Genomic DNA, 22070 nt, shown 5'->3' with positions numbered 1-22070 from the left:
CATTCTGTTATGAATTTCTCTGTGTTGCTCAATATGTAGGTTGTTAAGTAATGACAACTTCTCTTGGATGATAGTAGATCGTTTGGTTTTGACAGATTTATTATCTCAAAAGTGTCATAAAAATATATTTTCTGTCATAGGTGGCAAGTGATGAAACTGATGATGAAACTGTTCCAGAACCACCAGGTCTTGTTACATTAAAAATGGTAGAGGAGTGGCGAGAAAAGTTGAAAACTGATAAGTATGTATTATGTTTATAATAGATATTAATTGTTTTTGTATATGTGTTGTAAGAATTTAGATTTGTGATGAATATATCCAAATTACCATACTGTGAAATTAATTTTCTTTGTTTCTATTAAATTTGCAAAATGAGGAAAGGGAGACAAAAAAAAGAATTTTAATGGAACAGTGAATGTCTTCAACAAATTATATATTTATTTATATAGATTTTCTGAAATGGTATTAGCAGCATAACTTTTTTTAGATCTGGAATGCTTTAGTGCTCAGTATTCCCCTGTAGTAAAATATTGTATGTAAGGAATATTAACTGAATGTGAACAAAAATGAGTGTGTGTATGAAACCTGTGATGCAAAAGCATTTGGAATTTTGGATTTATAGCAGTGTAATGTGACCCTTCTAGTAGAATACTGCAATTACATTACAGTAGTTTCTGTATGATGCCATTTGGTGCCAAGCTAATTGAAACCTGTGCTAGTATGAGTGAAGTAAAGACAATTGAAAATTGTGGGAATGTACCAATTGCAAAGATTTGTAAAATTTGGTCTAAGAGAACTGTTTGGGATTCAATGTTCTATCCTGCTCAAAGCCAGACAACACAATATGACCTTTAGTTAGGTACCATGGTTATATGACACCATTGGGTGGGCTCTAGCTTTGCAGTCAGTGTTAATAGTAGATTTTGGTTGTCATCTCTTAGATACTCTCAGGCTTAATATATGTTTGTGGTTGACAACCACAATAACAGACTCAGACTTGCTACAGGTGAGATCAGGAACTGTGTTTTGATTTCCACATAAGAACCATCAATTAAGCTATGTATGTATATACTTTGATATGTTGAAAACCATTGTTAGAATTATTAGGTGAAGCAAACTTTAAATGTAATGCAGACTCATTGCTCTAAATTTCTTCATCTGTTTGATTAAAGAGGGGAAAAGTAGATTTCCATGAGGCAATTAACATACACACATCCTGTACTGAAGGGACTCCACAGTGCCCTTTTTTGTTTCCATAAGCACCTATGTCAATGAGTTAAAACCCGAAATTCACAGAAAATCTGCAGATACACTGAGGATGCCCCAGAATGTTGCTCATAAGCTTGTTGTTGTTGTTGTTGTGGCCTTCAGTCCTGAGACTGGTGTGATGCAGCTCTCTATGCTACACTATCCTGTGCAAGCTTCTTCATCTCCCAGTACTTACTGCTGCCACCTACATCCTTCTGAATCTGCTTAGTGTATTCATCTCTTGGTCTCCCTCTACAATTTTTACCCTCCACACTGCCCTCCAATGGTAAATTTGTGATCCCTTGATGCCTCAGAACATGTCCTACCAACCGATCCCTTCTTCTGGTCAAGTTGTGCCACAGACTCCTCTTCTCCCCAATCCTATTCAATACCTCCTTTTTAGGTATGTAATCTACCCAAGTAATATTCAGCATTCTTCTGTAGAACCACATTTTGAAAGCTTCTATTCTCTTCTTGTCCAGACTATTTATCATCCATGTTTCACTTCCATACATGGCTACACTCATACAAGTACTTTCAGAAACGACTTCCTGACACTTAAATCTATACTCAATGTTAACAAATTTCTCTTCTTCAGAAACGCTTTCCTTGCCATTGCCAGTCTACATTTTATATCTTCTCTACTTCGACCATCATCAGTTATTTTGCTCCCCAAGTAGCAAAACTCCTTTACTACTTTAAGTGTCCCATTTCCTAATCTAATTCCCTCAGCATCACCTGACTTAATTCGACTACATTCCATTATCCTCGTTTTGCTTTTTTTGATGTTCATCTTATATCCTCCTTTTAAGACACTGTCCATTCCGTTCAGCTGCTCTTCCAAGTCCTTTGCTGTTTCTGACAGAATTACAATGTCATCGGCAAACCTCAAAGTTTTTACTTTTTCTCCATGGATTTTTAATACCTACTCTGAATTTTTCTTTTGTTTCCTTTACTGCTTGCTCAATATACAGATTGAATAAGATCGGGGAGAGGCTACAACCCTGTCTTACTCCCTTCCCAACCACTGCTTCCCTTTCATGTCCCTCGACTCTTATAACTGCCATCAGGTTTCTGTAAAAATTGTAAATAGCTTTTCGCTCCCTGTATTTTACTCTTGCTACCTTTAGAATTTGAAAGAGAGTATTCCAGTCAACATTGTCAAAAGCTTTCTCTAAATCTACAAATGCTAGAAACGTAGGTTTGCCTTTCCTTAATCTTTCTTCTACGATAAGTCGTAAGGTCAGTATTGCCTCACGTGTTCCAACATTTCTACAGAATCCAAACTGATCTTCCCTGAGGTCGGTTTCTACCAGTTTTTCCATTCGTCTGTAAAGAATTCGCGTTAGTATTTTGCAGCTGTGACTTATTAAACTGATAGTTCAGTAATTTTCACATCTGTCAAACCCTGCTTTCTTTTTGATTGGAATTATTATATTCTTCTTGAAGTCTGAGGGTATTTCGCCTGTCTCATACATCTTGCTCACCAGACGGTGGAGTTTTGTCAGGACTGGCTCTCTCAAGGCCCTCAGTAGTTCTAATGGAATGTTGTCTACTCCCGGGGCCTTGTTTCGACTCACGTCTTTTGGTGCTCTGTCAAACTCTTCATGCAGTATTGTATATCGCATTTCATATTCATCTACATCGTCTTCCATTTCCATAATATTTTCCTCAAGTACATCGCCCTTGTATAGACCCTCTATATACTCCTTCCACCTTTCTGCTTTCCCTTCTTTGCTTAGAACTGGGTTTCCATCTGAGCTCTTGATATTCATACAATTGGTTCTCTTTTCTCCAAAGATCTCTTTAATTTTCCTGTAGGCAGTATCTATCTTACCCCTAGTGAGATAAGCCTCTACATCCTTACATTTGTCCTATAGCCATCCCTGCTTAGCCATTTTGCACTTCCTGACGATCTAATTTTTGAGACGTTTGTATTTCTTTTTGCCTGCTTCATTTACTGCATTTTTATATTTTCTCCTTTCATCAATTAAATTCAATATTTCTTCTGTTACCCAAGGATTTCTACTAGCCCTCGTCTTTTTACCTACTTGATCCTCTGCTGCCTTCACTACTTCATCCCTCAGAGCTACTCATTCTTCTTCTACTGTATTTCTTTCCCCCATTCCTGTCAATTGTTACCTTATGTTCTCCCTGAAACTCTGTACAACCTCTGGTTTAGTCAGTTTATCCAGGTCCCACCTTTTTGCAGTTTCTTCAGTTTTAATCTACAGTTCATAAACAATAGATTATGGTCAGAGTCCACATCTGCCCCTGGAAATGTCTTACAATATAAAACCTGGTTCCTAAATCTCTGTCTTACCATTATATAATCTATCAGATATCTTCTAGTATCTCCAGGATTCTTCCATGTGTACAACCTTCTTTTATGATTCTTGAACCAAGTGTTAGTTATGATTAAGTTGTGCTCTGTGCAAAATTCTACCAGATGGCTTCCTCTTTCATTTCTTACCCCCAATCCATATTCACCTACTATGTTTCCTTCTCTCCCTTTTCCTACTTTCGAATTCCAGTCACCCATGACTATTAAATTTTCATCTTCCCCCTCATACATTTCATCAATTTCTTCATCATCTGCAGAGCTAGTTGGCATATAAACTTTTACTACTGTATTAGGCGTGGTCTTCGTGTCTATCTTGGTCACAACAATGCGTTCACTATGCTGTTTGTAGTAGCATACCCGCACTTCTATTTTTTTTATTCGTTATTAAGCCTACTCCTGCATTACCCCTATTTGATTTTGTGTTTATAACCCTGTATTCACCTGACCAAAGGTGTTGTTCCTCCTGCCACCGAAATTCACTAATTCCCACTATATCTGACTTTAACCTATCCATTTCCCTTTTTCAGTTTTATAACCTACCTGCCCGATTAAGGGATCTGACATTCCATGCTCCGATCCGTAGAACGCAGTTTTCTTTCTCTTGATAACGATGTCCTCTTGAGTAGTCCCTGCCCAGAGATCCGAATGGGAGACTAAATAGGCCTCCGGAATATTTTACCCACGAGGACGCCATCATCATTTAACTATACAGTAAAGCTGCCTGCCCTCGGGAAAAATTACGGCTGTAGTTTCCCCTTGCTTTCAGCCGTTCGCAGTACCAGCACAGCAAGGTCGTTTTTGTTAGTGTTACAAGGCCAGATCAGTCAATCATCCAGACTGTTGCCCCTGCAACTACTGAAAAGGTTGCTGCCCGTCTTCAGGAACAACACATTTGTCTGGCCTCTCAGCAGATACCCCTCCGTTGTGGTTGCACCTACGGTACGGCCATCTGTATCGCTGAGGCACACAAGCATCCCCACCAACGGTAAGGTCCGTGGTTCATGGGGGGGGGGGGGGGCATAAGCTTAAGGATTTTTTAAAAAAAAATTATACATAATAAAGTAACTTTCAACTAAGAATTTATTTTCTCCAACATGCACCTGAGCCAGTATATACTGGCGGATGCAAGAAATGTCGTTATGCTGTGACAGAATCAATTTGTACTCAAATGCATTAAATTGGTACTTAATTGTGTGATTTGTGTACAAGAGTTTGTTGTTCCTATAAAGGCTCATTGTCTTTAAACTTCATACTGAAATACATGTGCAGTCTATGGAACTGTGTTCGTTATGTATTTTATTTATGGCACAGCTGGTAGAGATTCAATTCAGTGAACACCAAGAAGCTTACCTAAGCATTCACCATTACTTGACATAGTCAGTATTACCAGAAACTAACTGCTGACTTGGTGAGACAGATGATTTGCATGCAGTGTGCATATGCTACTTGAATATCATGCAAGGAAGATTCAACCAGTTGCGGTAACAGATGATATACTTCTTCACATGGAAGCATACCTGTCTAGAAGAAAGTGTGCTTTTGCATACAAAACTAGATTTTCGGTGTCTGCAGTGTGGCTGACGTTGTATTACAATTGACTCCATTCGTAATATCATCAAGAGTTATTTGTATTCAGGATGTAATATTAGAAACGACACAGTATTCTTCTTTTTTTTCCCTTTTTGTGCACAGGTGCAAAGAGCTATGAACTCCTTGAGGGAAGTCATTTTTCAGCGTAGGCTGTTGTTTTATTTAGAAATGAACAAATTATTTCTTAATTTCAAACAATTGAAAATCTAGGATGGAATGTAAGAATATTATGTATGTATATTATGTTATTTCTTAATATGGTGATTAGCTTATTTCGCCGCCTTGGGCATTATCAAGTTACAGTACAAATTGTAATGCAGATAGTATGCAACATGTGATTGCAACCCTAATTACAACTTTCCAAAAAAGTAGTAAGCATATGCACCACTATGTTATACTTAAAGTCCATATGAAAAATGGAGGACACACACACACACACACACACACACACACACACAATGCAGTCCTTACATGTATTTTGTCACTGTGCCAGCTAACTATACATTAAAATATGTAAGTGTAACTATTAAAATGTAAATGCATTTGATGTAGTCAGCATCTTAGAATCAAATGGATGTGTGGTGATATGTCATGCTAGGCCCTTCTAGCTGTGCCCCATAAGGCAAGGGCACTGGTGAGTGCCTGTCAACGTGCAAGTGGGCAGCTGCAGTTAGTACAAGCTACCTGCCTGGCAGTCCTATTGCCCATGTTTCTGTGTAAACCATTTTGTCACCCCCTGCCATTGGTGGAAGGCCAGGACAGTATAGTCTCATAAACTACAGCCCAGTTGCGTGACTGTCTGCACTTCAGCTGAACGCCCACCTGTGACCATTGCTGCCCATGGGTGCCCAGCTGCCAGCGGCTGGACACTTGAACTGGAACAGCCTACTATATGCGCTACAATTTTTACAGTAGCATGGTAATGCCCAAGGGGGCAAAATTAGCTAGTTGATACACCATGAAATAAAGTGTTTATTTCAAGGCAAAAATAACAGGCTACACAGGAGAGAGCCTTCTCTCAAGGAAGCAACAATATTGTGGATAACTGTTGCAGGTTTATCACAATGATACCTGTTTTAGGATGGTCCTGCTAACAGATCAGGTATCATTTACCAGAGAGAGCCCTCTTAAGCAAATCAATTTTCATATGAGAAAATCAGAACTCATTACTATCAGTTACAGTTTACAGTGGATGTAAAGACAGCATTTATTGGTAATCTGTTCTTTTCATTGCATGTAAACAGCCAGGCATACCATGTCTTCATGGAGCAGATTATTTTGATGTTATTATGTCACTTGCCATACACCGACAGCTATAAATGTAGCAGGTTAAAGTGTTCACACATTTTAGTGTCAAAACCCAGAACTTGAGTGTCTCTTGGACATTTTGTAAGGAGAGAAAATGTTCTTATATGTCCACTGGGGGTCTAAATCAAATCTTTATTAAATGATAAATGAGTAGACAATCCACAGCCACTAATATCCAGAGTATTTGCAACATATAAGAAGCTTTTCAAAAGTCTGAAGGTACTTGAATGGCTGTGTTGAAATTGACAAATTGTTATGTAAATTTTAGTTATAAAATCCGCTAATTAACACTGTTTGTGTTTCTATTTTTAGGACTTCGTCAACAATAAGTTGTGTTGTGAAAGCATTTCATGGTGCTCTAAACAGAGTGGCAGCAGAAGAGGATAAAACAGCACCATCACTCAGAGTTGTTGGAAGTTCAGGTAACTGTCATATTTATATTTTGAAAGTAAACATGATAAATTTTCAATTACCCCAGTGTAGTTTCAGCTCTCTGAGACTGCAGGCATTTGTGCAAGTTCCGTTTGCGGGAGAGAGAGAGAGAGAGAGAGAGAGAGAGAGTGTGTGTCTACTGCTGATAAAGGCCTTAATGGCCGAAAGCTACGATTGTGTGAATCTTTTTGTTGTGCCTATCGGGACTCAGCATCTCCGCTATATGGTGAGTAGCAACTTTCCTCGTCTGGCATTGTTACATTCCATCCTGGATTTTCCATTGTTCAATTACCCTCACTGTTATTTCTGCAAGTTATATTTTTGTTTGTTTGTATATTATTACAGTTTTCAATGCTGTTGTCCAGTTATGTGTACTTGAACTACAACCTGCTATCAAAAGCTTTCTGCAGTTACCTCCTGGGAAACGAATACCTCCGCATAAATGTAAGAAATGGGTGAAGATTAAAACTACACTCAGATGCTACCTAGCAGATTTATTAAAGGTTTGTGTGTATTTCTTTTTGCAGTTGTTTTGTGGAATTTGTGAATGTCTGGACATTTCTATCATAGATAAATGCTAACAGACTACTATAACTGACAAGTTTGTTTGCCTGGCCATCCTCCGCAGCAAGCAAAGAAATACTTCTTTCGTTAATAAAATTGCCTTTTCTTGCTGCAACTTAATTTTTTTTCCCAGAAACGTTTCGCCTTTTTCTTGCTCTAAGGCATATTCAGTGGGATCTGTAACAATACAGTTTTGTTATTTTTAGATTATCAAACAGTTCCCATTGCATTTCTTATGTAAATAAGTAATTACGTATAGTTTTCTGTGATCTGTGTTTCCTCTCATTCGGTCTGATCGGAAATAAAGGTGACCTCCAGACCAGATGAGAGGAAATGCAGATCACAGCTGACTGTAAGTAATTACTTATTTACATAAAAACATGACATGAACTGTTTGATAATATAAAAATAACAAAATGGTATCATTATAGATTCCTCTGAACAAGCCTTGGAGCAAGAAAAAGGTGAAACACATATGGGTAAAATAAATTAAGTTGCAGCAAGGAAAGGTGGCTTTATTTACAAAACAAGTATTACTAAACTGAGTTCACTTCTGACTGACTGCAGCATTCTCTCAGAATTGCTACAATTTATAGAGCAGTACATCCAAAAAAAATTTTGTTTAAAGTATCAAATGATGGCCAACATTGTAATGATGCTAAGATTTTGTGACACAGTTTCTTGCTGATCTGTTGTTTATACTGAAAGTGGTGTATGTTTTACATTCTGATACTGATTATGACTGTAGGAGTGTAACTATTGCATACTTCTTTGCTGACTGGAAACAAAGTTTGGATGTGTTTGAGCAATCAGTTCTGTCATGAGTTAAACAAGTGGACAAGAGCTGCTTCATTTTGTCCCTTTTTTGTGACTGGACCATCTTTGACATTGCTGTTGTTCAAAAAGACAGTAAAGATTCAAGAACCTTTCGACTGATTAAAATGAAGTTTAATTTCTCTGCTCTAATGATGTACACAGTTTTTCTTTCAGTAAATATTAATTTGTGTAATATGACTGTTCATATTACTTTGACAATGGTTTTGGGTCCAGGAGTGCTAGTAGAAATAAATAGAAAACTGCTTAGTTCTATTTAGCCAACCTAAAACTTGTAATTGTGGCAAAGACGAAACATTGATTGATACCGACGAAGTAGTTTTGTATGATGAATTTGGTAAATGTTAATTGACACTGAACTGCGTTTGTGAATTTCACAAGAAAGAGAATGTGTTCTTTTAGCAATGGCAAAATGATTTGTGAAATATAAAGAGACAACTGAGAAGAGAGACAACATATTGAGAAACTAAGTAGAGTGAATTGCACTTTCTGGTCAAGTCGAATGGAAATGATTCTAATAGATTCTGATTTTTGGACTATAATTGAGTCTTGTGAGATGGAACTTGATGGAGGTGGGCCAGTCGCTGATCAAAAGGCATATATATCATGTAAAGGTAAGGTACTAGCAAAAACTGTACTTTCCAGATGTGATGAGCTGCAAGTGCTTATACCAAATATGCAAACTCGTAAATAGTAAGGAAAAAATTTCAAAAATTATACACCTCTATGGATAGCAAATTTCACGCTGTGCAACTGAGAAGGAAGACTCTAAAATGGAGGACTATAAGTCTGTGGAAAATTATCTGGGGCTGAAAAATAAAACTGTAGCAGATCTAGTGGATATTGGTGATGAAATCGAAGATGGAGATATAGTAGTGTTTAATCTGCTTGGACTTTCACACAAATGTTATGCAACAGTTACAGCTCTGTGAAATTTTCCAGGTAATGATTTTAAGTGTACTACGGTTAAAAGACTGCTTGCTGATGATGCTGTTGATGTTATGAATATACAGGATGTACATAAAGTCCGGGAACACTTTCAATTATTTATTGCACAAGAACCAAACATTGTACATATATCATACATATGTCATTTTGAATAGAAACCCTGAAAGTTTTTTTTTTCCATGTATACCATGTGGTTCATGGTGTAGGTTCCTGTAGTCATGTCCTAGTTCATGAACCACGGGCAACGTATGAGTGGCCAAGTAAGTGGTCCCGACAGTCGGGATACCAGTTACTTTGGAATAAGGCTGGGCATCTCGGACATATTCTGAGTCGTGGTCACCTTTGTGCTCATACGGCAAAGACTACCAAATCCACCGGTTAGTCCCTCAGCCATTAGGGGTAAAACCCAATGGGACTCGGGGCAAGTAAGGCTAGCAACCTGCTTCCCTGGTACTTTAAATATGATGCTGGCAACAATCAGAGCAAAATGCCTTGGACCTTTGGAGGTGACGGGAGTCCCACCTCTAACTGACAAACCAGGGACTCCTAAGATACGACTTGGCAAACAAATGGTAATGAGATGGGGAGCTATTAATATCAATGGGGGCTACTCTGGGAAGAAGGTAGAGCTGGCAGAGGCTGCAAGTAAGATGGGGCTGGACGTTTTAGCTGTTAGTGACATTCGGGTAAGGGGTGAGAAAGAAGAGAAAGTGGGAGAATACAAGGTCTACCTGTCAGGAGCCAAAGCAGGAATAGCACAATGGGGGTAGGGCTTTACATCAGGAAAGAAATGGAACCCAGCATAGTTGCAATAAGGTATGTAAACGAACGACTGATGTGGATAGATTTGACAGTGTCTAGCAAGAAAATTAGGATTGTGTCAGTATATTCGCATTGTGAAGGGACAGATCAAGATAAGATGGATAGTTTTTATGAGGCACTCAGTGATGTAGTTGTTAGAGTAAAGGACAAGGACAGTGTTCTGCTCATGGGTGATTTTAACGCCTGGATTGGAAATCGAACAGAAGGGTATGAAAAGGTTATGGGTAAATTTGGAGAGGATATGGAGGCCAACAGGAACGGGAAACAACTCTTGGATTTCTGTGCCAATATGGGCTTAGTAATCACAAACTCCTTTCTTAAACATAAGAACATTCACCGGTATACTTGGGAAGGCAGGGGAACCAGATCTGTCATTGACTATATAACAACAGATCAGGAATTCAGGAAGGCTGTGAGGGACACACGTGTATTCAGGGGATTCTTTGATGACACTGATCATTATTTAATATGCAGTGAAATTGGGATTGTGAGGCCGAAAGTGCAGGAGGTCAGGTCCATATGTAGGAGGATAAGACTGGAGAAACTTCAGGGTAAGGAAATCAGGCACAAGTACATAACAGCGATCTCAGAAAGGTACCAGTTAGTTGAATGTAGTCAATTACAGTCATTGAAAAAAGGAATGGATAAGGTACAGGGACCCCCCAGGGGGTCCACAACTCTTTTGTGGATACGTGCGTAGCGAGCACGGGACCCCGAGCTAATGTGGCCTTCCTTCCTTTCCGGGCTGCATACCTTCCCATTCCGCATCCTTCCCCATCCCTATCTTCGCCCCTCCTCCCCTCACCTCTGGCTCTTTCCTTCCCTTTCTCCCTATCTGGGAGTATGGTTTGTGCCTACGTCCGGAGACGGACGCTCGTAAATGTACTGCATTCTTCGCCTTTCTTGCTTTTATGTCTTCTTCCTTCCTTTGTCCTTCCCTTTTTCCTTACCTCTTCTCTTTCCCTTTTCTCCGCTGCGGCGTTTGAGACCTCTCTTCTTTCCTTTCCCTTTCTCTTTCTTCCTCCCTGTGCGTGTCTGAAGGCCGACCCACGCCCTTCGTGCGTAGCCGGTGACGGGGTAACGCGTAATTCCCCGCCCCGGGTAGACAGGTAGGACACGTACGTACCCCCTGGTATCGGCCAGGCCCAGGGAGGGGTGATTACCCGAGCTGATACCTTCCGAAAATGCCGATTGGTCCCTCCGTCCGTTTGTCGGGAGGTGTGACCTGAGGTGTGAACAATCACCTAAGGCGGGAGTGCCCTCAGAGAGGGTCCCCACAAGGGAGGAGCGCGCCATCGGAGACGCCGGTAATCATGGGGGATTCTTCCGCAATGGTTTCCTCACCTTCCACTATGTCTGCTCACAAACGTAAGTATACTGAGTCTCAGCCACAGACGATTCTTCCATTGTTGCCACGGTTCCTTGTTGTTTCTCGGACTGATGAAGGTCACGACTTCTCCACGGTCAACCCTTTCATTATTCAGAAAGGTGTCGACGCAATTGCAGGTCCTGTAAAGTCTTGTTCCAGATTACGGAATGGCACCCTGTTGTTAGAAACACACAGTGCCCTCCAGGCACAAAAATTGCTGCGTACTTCTCTGCTCCACACCTTTCCTGTCCGGGTGGAACCGCACCGAACCTTAAATTCCTCACGTGGAGTCGTTTATACACGCTCCCTCGATGGATTGTCTGACGAAGAAATTCAGCACTATCTGTCTGACCAGGGCGTAACGGCAGTTCATAGAGTAATGAAACGGGTTGACACGAACATCATTCCAACCCGCACTGTCTTCTTGACATTTGACACAGTTCAACTCCCATCGAAAATCAAAGCTGGCTATGAGATAATTTCCGTTCGCCCTTACGTCCCAAACCCTACGCGTTGCTATCGATGTCAGCGGTTCAATCACACCAGCCAGTCCTGTTCCAATCCAGCCAAATGTGTTACGTGTGGCAAGGATGCCCATGAGGGTGCTTGTCCACCTCCATCCCCTCGCTGCATCAACTGTATGGGTGACCACGCTGCTTCCTCTCGAGATTGCCCCATTTTTAAGGACGAAAAGCTCATCCAGGAAATAAGAGTGAAGGAAAAGGTGTCGACCTTTGCTGCTCGAAAATTATTCGCCAGTCGCAAGCCCACCGTGCCTCAGACAGGAAAATATAGCACTGTCCTTGCTTCTCCTCGGCCAACAAAGGAGGCGGCCACGCAGACTTGCGACCTCACCTTTAGTGCCACGGTCGTCAGATCGGCCAGCGCAAAGATCGCTCGTTCAACCTCACCACTTTCGCCTGCCCACTCTATGGCTCACCCTTCGTCGGGTTCTGCTAAATCTCGAGCCCAAAAGTCGGACGCCAAGTCTTCGAAAAAAGAACATACTCGTGAAGAGTTTTTACGTACCGCAACTTCCCAACCATCGGTTCCTCCATCTAAACATCATTCTTCCAAGAAGGCTACAAAGAAACCCAGTTCCTCTCCTTCTCCGCCAAGGCGTGTCCCATCTACAGCACCACCTGGCGGAAATCGCCCTCGGCCGTCTTCTGTGTCGCCGAGGCGCACTGCTGGTGGCCGGTCAACCGGCCGATCGCTGGTGGCAGGAGCCGCTCCTGACCAACCTATGGATCAGGATCTTCTGCCTTCGGCTGACTGCCATTCCATGCTGTCGGTCGCTAGCTCCGAGCAGTCTTTGACTTGACAGCAACTTTGGTCCCAGTCCTCCATTTTCTGTTCACCCTATGTCCATTATCCACTGGAATATCCGCGGCATTCGAGCCAATAGGGATGAATTGTCGATCCTCTTAAGATCCTACTCGCCGGTCATCTTCTGTCTTCAGGAAACAAAGCTGCGTCCCCATGACCGCTTTGTTCTCCCTCATTTTCAGTCCGTCCGATATGATCTCCCCTCTGTTGAAGGCTCTCCAGCCCATGGAGGACTCATGATTCTTCTCCATGATACTCTCCATTATCACCTAATCCCCTTAAACACTTCCTTCCAAGCTGTCGCCGTCCGTCTTTCCCTTTCCGGATACACGTTCTCTCTTTGTACTGTATACATTCCATCGTCCACACCAATGGCACGAGCTGATCTCCTTCATCTTCTTGGTCAGCTTCCACCCCCCTATTTGCTGGTTGTGGACTTCAATGCCCACCACCCGCTTTGGGGATCTCCACATCCTTGTCCACGTGGCTCCATATTGCTAGACGTCTTCCACCAAGCGGATCTAGTTTGCCTCAACACTGGGGTCCCCACATTTTTGTCTGCCTCCACGACAACCTTATCTCATTTGGACCTTGCGGTCGGTACTGTTCCGCTAGCTCGGCGCTTCGAATGGTTCGCCCTTGATGATACACACTCGAGTGACCACTTTCCATGTGTCCTCAGACTGCAGCCTCAACTGCCATATATGCGCCCGCGACGCTGGAAGTTTGCCCAAGCCGATTGGACACTTTTTTCGTCTCTCGCGACATTCGATGACCGTCGCTTTCCCAGCGTCGACGATGAGGTCACACATATTACCGACGTTATCCTTACAGCTGCGGAACGTTCAATACCACGCACCTCCGAATTGCCCCGGCGCCCCCCAGTTCCGTGGTGGAACGAGGCATGCCGTGATGCAATACGTGAGCGGCGACGTGCTCTTCGCATTTTCCGTCACCATCCTACTTTGGCCAACTGTATCCGCTATAAGCAGCTCCGTGCGCGATGCCGTCGCGTCATCCGCGATAGCAAGAAGGCAAGCTGGAAATTCTTTATTAGCTCATTTAACACCTTCACTCCCTCCTCGGAAGTTTGGAGTCGGCTTCGACGGTTCTCAGGCGCGCCTAGTTTCTCCCCGGTCTCTGGGCTCACTGTCGCGCCTGACACCTTAGTGGACCCCGTCGCAATTTCTAACTCGTTGGGTCAGCACTTTGCTGAGATTTCGAGCTCTTCAAATTATCCGCCAGCGTTTCTCCCGAAGAAACGTGCAGCGGAAGTGCGACCTCTTGCTTTCTCCTCTCAAAATCACGAAAGCTACAATACTGTTTTCTCCATGCGGGAACTCCAACATGCCCTCTCATCTTCTCGCTCCTCCGCCCCGGGACCAGATGGTATCCATGTCCAAATGTTGCTGCATTTATCAACCCCTAGTCTGCGTTACCTCCTTCGCCTTTATAATCGAATTTGGACCGACAGTACCTTTCCCAAACGGTGGCGGGAAGCTATTGTCGTTCCTGTTCCGAAACCTGGAAAGGACAAACATCTCCCCTCTAGCTATCGCCCCATTTCTCTCACGAGTAGTGTCTGTAAGGTTTTGGAGCGTATGGTGAATTACCGTTTAGCTTGGTGGCTGGAATCCCGCAGTCTTTTAACACCAGCCCAATGCGGATTCCGGAAGCATCGTTCTGCAGTTGACCATCTTGTTGCTCTCTCCACTTATATCATGAACAATTTTCTCCGGAAACGCCAAACGGTAGCAATATTTTTCGATCTGGAGAGAGCATACGATACCTGTTGGAGGACAGGCATCCTCCGCACACTGTTCTCTTGGGGCTTTCGAGGCCGGCTGCCCCTTTTTCTTCGCGAATTTATGGCAGAGCGCACTTTTAGGGTGCGGGTGAACACTACTCTCTCCCGTACTTTCTCCCAAGAAAACGGGGTACCCCAGGGATCCGTGCTGAGTGTTGTACTGTTTGCCATCGCCATAAATCCAATTATGGATTGTCTCCTTCCTGATGTCTCGGGCTCCCTCTTTGTGGACGATTTTGCGATCTACTACAGCTCTCAACGGACCAGCCTTCTTGAACGACGTCTTCAAGGATGTCTCGATCGCCTCCACTCGTGGAGCATCGAAACCGGCTTCCGTTTCTCACCCAGTAAGACCGTTTGTGTCAATTTTTGGCGACGTAAGGAGTTTCTTCCGCCCTCCTTACATCTAGGTCCTGTCAACCTTCCGTTTTCAGACGTCGCTAAATTCTTGGGTCTTATGTTTGACAGAAAACTGTGCTGGTCCTCTCACGTCTCCTATCTTTCGGCTCGCTGTCTGCGATCGCTTAACACCCTCCGTGTCGTGAATGGTACCTCCAGGGGAGCGGACCGAGTGGTCCTTCTCCGCCTCTATCGCGCCTTAGTGCGCTCAAAATTGGATTACGGAAGCATTGTCTACTCCTCTGCTCGGCCGTCTATTCTTCGGCGTCTCGACTCTATCCACCACCGTGGATTACGTTTAGTGTCTGGAGCTTTTTACACTAGCCCTGTGGAAAGCCTTTATGCTGAGACTGCTGAACCTCCTCTGTCCAATCGGCGAGCAGTCCTCCTGAGTCGTTATGCTAGCCATCTGTCTTCCATGCCTGCTAATCCAGCCCATGACCTTTTTTTCGACGCCTCCTTTGATGTAGGGTATGCAGGCCGCTCCTCCTCCCTACTACCCCCGGGAGTCCGCTTCCGTCAATTGCTCGATTCTCTTTCCTGCCGCTTTCCGAAAACCTTTTTGACAACTTGGGGTACAGCACCGCCTTGGCTCCGTCCCCGGATCTGCCTGCTCCGTGACCTTTGTCAATTTCCCAAGGATGGTACCCCTACACTTGTTTATCGTCGGGCATTTGCTGCTCTATGTGCACAAATGACGGACGCCACGTTTATTTACACCGACGGCTCGAAAACATCATTAGGTGTAGGGAGTGCCTATATTGTTGGCGACACCCCAAATCGCTTTCGACTTCCCGACCAGTGTTCGGTTTATACTGCGGAGCTTTACGCTGTTCTCCAGGCTGTCCACTACATCCGCCGCCATCAGCGGATACAGTACATTATCTGCTCAGATTCTCTCAGCTCTCTCCTCAGTCTCCAAGCTCTTTACCCTGTGCACCCTCTGGTCCACCGGATTCAGGACTGTCTGCGCTTGCTCCACCTGGGGGGCGTCTCGGTGGCGTTCCTCTGGCTCCCGGGACACGCTGGTATCTGTGGGAATGAGGCGGCCGATATGGCGGCCAAGGCTGCAGTCTCTCTTCCTCGGCCAGCTATTCAGTCGCTTCCCTTCACCGATCTACGGAGCGGTTTATGTCGCCAAGTTGCTCATTTATGGCATGCGCATTGGTCAACACTTCCCCGTAATAAATTGCGGGAAGTGAAAGCCCTTCCTTGCGCTTGGACCTCTTCCTCCCGAACGCATCGTCGGGGGGAGGTAATTTTAGCTAGACTCCGGATAGGGCACTGTCTTTTTAGCCATAGACATCTTTTAAGCGGTGATCCTCCTCCACTCTGTCCCCACTGCTCTCAGCCGTGGACGGTCAGACACCTTTTAATTGAATGCCCCTATTTTAATCTGTTACGCTCCCGTCTACAGCTATCGCCTGATCTATCGTCGATTTTAGCAGATGACACGCGCTCAGCCGACCGCGTTCTCCAGTTTATTAGTGACAGTGAAATGACGTCAGTCATTTGAAGTTTTTTTTTTTGGGGGGACAACCACCCCCTGTCTGTACTGGATTTTTAAGCATTCTTTCTACTTTTAGTTTCTCCAATTTTATGAGTTTGTTTCCATTGCTGCTGGTTTTCAATTTCGGTTTTTTACTGTCTTAAGTCACGGGCTGGGCGCTAATGACCATAGCAGTTTTGCGCCCTTAAAAAAAAAAAAAAAAAAAAAAAAAAAAAAAAAAAAAAGTGGCTAAAGAATGTCTTGGAGCAGTAGTGTGTAAAAGTAGGATGAAGCAAACAGCTTGGTGGAATGATACAGTCAAGGCAGCCTGTAAAAGGAAAAAGAAGGCGTATCAAAAATGGCTACATACTAGAACTCAGGTAGACAGAGAAAGTTATGTTGAAGAAAGAAACAAAGCCAAACAGATAATTGCAGCATCCAAGAAGAAATCGTGGGAAGACTTTGGAAACAGGTTGGAGACTATGGGTCAAGCTGCTGGAAAACCATTCTGGAGTGTAATTAACAGTCTTCGAAAGGGAGGTAAGAAGGAAATGACAAATATTTTGGACAGGTCAGGAAAACTGCTGGTGAATCCTGTGGATGCCTTGGGCAGATGGAGGGAATATTTTGAAGAGTTGCTCAATGTAGGTGAAAATGCGATCAGTAATGTTTCACATTTTGAGGTAGAATGGGATAGGAATGATGATGAAAATAGGATCACATTTGAGGAAGTGGAAAAAATGGTCAATAGATTGCAGTGCAATAAAGCGGCTGGGGTGGATGAAATTAAGTCGGAACACATCAAATACAGTGGAATGTCAGGTCTTAAAGGGCTACACAGGATAATTGAAATGGCCTGGGAGTCGGGACAGGTTCCGTCAGACTGGACAAAAGCAGTAATCACACCAATCTTTAAACATGGAAACAGAAAAGATTGTAACAACTACAGAGGTATCTCTTTAATCAGCGTTGTGGGTAAAATCTTCTCAGGCATTGTTGAAAGGAAAGTGCGAGTATTAGTTGAGGACCAATTGGATGAAAATCAGTGTGGGTTTAGGCCTCTTAGAGATTGTCAGGACCAGATCTTTAGCTTATGGCAAATAATGGAGAAGTGTTATGAGTGGAACAGGGAATTGTATCTATGCTTTATAGATCTAGAAAAGGCATATGACCGGGTTCCTAGGAGGAAGTTATTGTCTGTCCTACAAGATTATGGAATAGGAGGTAAACTTTTGCAAGCAATTAAAGGTCTTTACATGGATAGTAGGCAGCAGTTAGAGTTGACGGTAAATTCAGTTCATGGTTCAGAGTAGTTTCAGGGGTAAGACAAGGCTGCAACCTGTCTCCACTGTTGTTCATATTATTTATGGATCATATGTTGAAAACAATAGAGATATGTGAACACAAAATAAGCAGTCTTGCATATGCGGATGACTTAGTTGTGATGGCAGATTCGATTGAAAGTTTGCAAAGTAATATTTCAGAGCTAGATCAGAAATGTAAGGACTATGGTATGAAGATTAGCATCTCCAAAACGAAAGTAATGTCAGTGGGAAAGAAATATAAACGGATTGAGTGCCAAATAGGAGGAACAAAGTTAGAACAGGTGGACGGTTTCAAGTACTTAGGATGCATATTCTCACAGGATGGCAACATAGTGAAAGAACTGGAAGCGAGGTGTAGCAAAGCTAATGCAGTGAGCACTCAGCTACGATCTACTCTCTTCTGCAAGAAGGAAGTCAGTACCAAGACTAAGTTATCTGTGCACCGTTTAATCTTTCGACCAACTTTGTTGTATGGGAGCGAAAGCTGGGTGGATTCAGGTTACCTTATCAACAAGGTTGAGGTTACGGATATGAAAGTAGCTAGGATGATTGCAGGTACTAGTAGATGGGAACAATGGCAGGAGGCTGTCCACAATGAGGAAATCAAAGAAAAACTGGGAATGAACTCTATAGATGTAGCAGTCAGGGCGAACAGGCTTAGATGGTGGGGTCATGTTACACGCATGGGAGAAGCAAGACTACCCAAGAGACTCGTGGATTCAGCAGTAGAGGGTAGGAGGAGTCGGGGCAGACCGAGGAGAAGGTACCTGGATTCGGTTAAGAATGATTTTGAAGTAATAGGTTTAACATCAGAAGAGGCACCAATGTTAGCACTGAATAGGGGATCATGGAGGAACTGTATAAGGGGGGCTATGCTCCAGACTGAATGCTGAAAGGCATAATCAGTCTTAAATGATGATGATGTATACCACCACAGCATAGTTTGGTAATTTGCCAACAGTCAGCGCTAGCCGCAAACATGGCGAGTTCAGGTGCGGAGTGAGCTTTGTGTGTGTTGGAGTTCGACAAACACAAGTGTGCTAAAGCTGTTCAGTGCATGCTTAGAACCAAGTTCGGTAAGAAGCCACCACCAAGGAAGGCCATTTACCACTGGCACAACAAATTCGTTACGACGGGTTGCTTGTACCCGGCAAAGATAAGTGAACATCCCAGTGTGAGTGAAGTGAATGTGGAGCACGTACAAGAGACATTCTTAAGGAGTCCAAACAAATCGGTGTGTTGTGCATATTGAATGTTTGTAAAAAAAACTTTCAGAGTTTCTCTTCAAAATGCAATATGTATGACATATGTACAATGTTTAGTTCTTATGCAATAAATAATTGAAAGTGTTCCCAGACTTTATGTACACCCTATAAACATTCTGCAGTGTCCCTGAAAGCTAATTCTAGTAATTCAAGGTACCAAAAAATGCCACTTATGTAAAATGTGACAAAGGATAGGAACAAACAAAGAAAGAAACCACACAAAGAGGTACATTTGTTTGTTATAATTGTCACAAAGTTGGTCACATTTTCAGAAATTGCCATGAAAAGGGGACATTTATGAGAGCTAAAGGAACAAGGTGTTCTTAGTATGAATGCTTTCTGCAGCACAGTTACATTGGAAAATGATGACTGAGTAATGGATTTTGGGGCAACTCATCACACAGTTCCAAATGAAAAGTATTTTTCTACTGTTTATAAAAATATTTTAGTTGGAAACATAACTTTAGCTGATAGCAGAAAAACCGAAGCCGTGGGTAATGCTATTGAAAATGTAATGATAATTAATAACAAAGTTTAGGCTAAAGAATTTACAGCTAAAAATACACTACTTGTGCCTGAGATCGGCCACCCAATCTTATTTGTGAGGCACTCACTGAAAACAATAAAAGGATTATTTTCGATAAAGAGTGTTGCCAGATCTAAGATGAATCTGCAAGAGAGCTCATGAAAACGTAGCAAAAAGTTCGTTTATATTATATAAATACAAAGCCATGTGCAGAGGAAAGAAAGTCAATAAACATATTGAGGAATAAAAAATTTAACACTAAGTCACTAGAGATGGGCCATTGTTGAATGATGCATGCCAGTAAGACGACAGTCAACAACATGATAAAAAAGAAAGCAGTTCTGGGATTATATTGTGAAAAAGGTGAAATAAATCCATGTGATGACTGTTTCATGAGTATATCGACATGTAGACTGTTTCTGAAAACTGTATCACAAAATTTGAAGAAATGTACAATCACTTCAGTACTTGTTCTTAGTGATCTCATGGGACTTATTCACGTTTCAAGTTAGGAGGCAAAAGATATTTAATGAGTATCATGGTGATGCAACCAGGTATGTATTTGTGATTTCTTAAAAAATAAAGATGAATATTTGAAGAATTCAAGAAATGAAAGATTCAGATGAAAAGTAAACCAGTAACTACTTGAAGAGAATCCTGACTGACAGTGGCTTAGAATTCTCTTCTAGGAAATCGTTGCAGTTCTGCAAATCTGAAGGGCTTTGGCATGAAATGACTGACATATACATTGCAGCAAAATCCTATAGCTGAATGCTTAAAGAGGACGGCTAGTGGCCAGTGTTGCTGCCTCTGGATCATGATGTCCCAGGCTCGATTCCTGACTGGGTTGGGGATTTTATCTGCCTGGGGACTGAGTGTTTGTGTTGTCCTCATCATATCATCATCATTTATGAAAGTGTCTAGATTAACTGTGTAAACATTGGGACTTTGTACGGGTGCTGATGATCTCACAGTTGAGCTCCCCACAAACCAAACATCATCTTCAAGAGGACAGTAATGGATATGGCATGGTCCCAGTTGCCAGGATGCATTTTACCAAAGAGAACTTGGGCTGAGCTGTTGTACACTGTGGCATAGATAAAGGGTGACAGTTATTGAACTATATGAAATAGAATTGTCATAACTTCTGAACGGTTTGGGTTAGGAATTCAAACTGCATGGTTGGCTGCGGGCATTATGGGAGTTAGTATGGTTTGGTTTACCAATGAAGCCCACTTTCATTTGGATGGGTTTGTCAATAAACAAAATTGGCACATTTGGGGACTGAGAAACAGCATTTCACAACCGAGAAGTATTTTCACCCTCAACGGGTGACTGTGTGGTGTGCAGTGTCCAGTCACGGAATAATTGGTGCGATATTCCTTGATGACACAATGACTAGTGAACAGTATGTGAAGGTTTTGGAAGATGGTTTCATCCCCAGTATCCAAAGTGACGCTGATTTCAACAAGATGCGGTTCATACTAGACGAAGCTCGACCCCATGGAAGCAGGAGAGCATTTGATGTCCTGGAGGAGCACTTTGGGGATCACATTCTGGCTCTGGGGTACCCAGAGGCCATTGGCATGGGCCTCGATTGGCCGCTATATTCTCTGGATCTGAACATATGCGATTCCTTTTTATGGGGCTATATTAAAGACAAGGTGTACAGCAATAACCCCAAAACCATCACTGAGGTAAAAACAGCCATTCTGGAGGTCATTGATGGCATTGATGTTCCAACACTTTAGTGGGCCATGCAAAATTTCTGCCACCTCATCGCCAATGATGGCAGGTATATTGAACATGTCGTAATCTAAATCCGAATATCTGTAGTGACATTTACATGTTGAATAAAGTGTGTGCACACCATAGTTTGTAACAAATTTACATATTTTTTCATATAGTTCAATAATTGTCACCATATAAGTAGGGACTGGAAAAATTCACATTTTGCAATAAATGCGAAATAGATGTGAATTCTACCTTAAAATGAAAAAATGCAGAAATGCAAAATTAGTTAATAGACATTGTATCCAGATGTGCTGTTTATCAGAGATAGTTTGCAATAGTTTAATTTTCTGCTTACAGTATTGAAAATATAAGCAGTTACTGGCATTGCACATAATCTGGCGAAGCCCAATTTGAAAAGATAATGTGAAACCTACTTACAAAATAAAGTGTACGAACACAACAATGTATCGATATGCTTAATGATCTGGTGCTGTGTCAAATCTGGATTGTTGAATGGTCTGTTTAAGATACACATCGCATAATGCAACTTAGTACTAAGCCATGGGACCTAGCATTTTATAAGAAAGAAACACATATGTTCGTTTGTTAGCTAAAGCTCAAAAGACCGTATAATGCAGACAGTTTTAATGTGGCAAATTAGATGGCGGATTGAACTGAAGTTGCAGCGAATATCACTGGAGGTCAGGCCTGAACTACATCGTTAACAATACTCTGCT

At 42.4% G+C, this 22070-nt stretch overlaps 1 protein-coding gene across 1 annotated transcript in view; it reads left to right on the top strand.

Moving 5' to 3' along the window:
• The window catches only part of LOC126174576 (nucleolar complex protein 2 homolog), a 157869-nt gene that overhangs the window by 30112 nt on the left and 105687 nt on the right, over nucleotides 1–22070 (top strand). Inside the window, exons 3-5 of the mRNA XM_049921046.1 lie at nucleotides 141–241; nucleotides 6803–6912; nucleotides 7268–7425. Coding sequence (XP_049777003.1) covers nucleotides 141–241; nucleotides 6803–6912; nucleotides 7268–7425 — 369 coding nt within the window. The remainder of the gene's footprint in view (nucleotides 1–140; nucleotides 242–6802; nucleotides 6913–7267; nucleotides 7426–22070) is intronic.

The sequence above is a fragment of the Schistocerca cancellata genome, chromosome 1, assembly GCF_023864275.1.
Source record: "Schistocerca cancellata isolate TAMUIC-IGC-003103 chromosome 1, iqSchCanc2.1, whole genome shotgun sequence".
Taxonomy (NCBI): domain Eukaryota; kingdom Metazoa; phylum Arthropoda; class Insecta; order Orthoptera; family Acrididae; genus Schistocerca; species Schistocerca cancellata.
The sequence above is the reverse complement of the archived record's forward strand: the minus strand, read 5'-3'. Positions and strand labels throughout refer to the sequence as shown.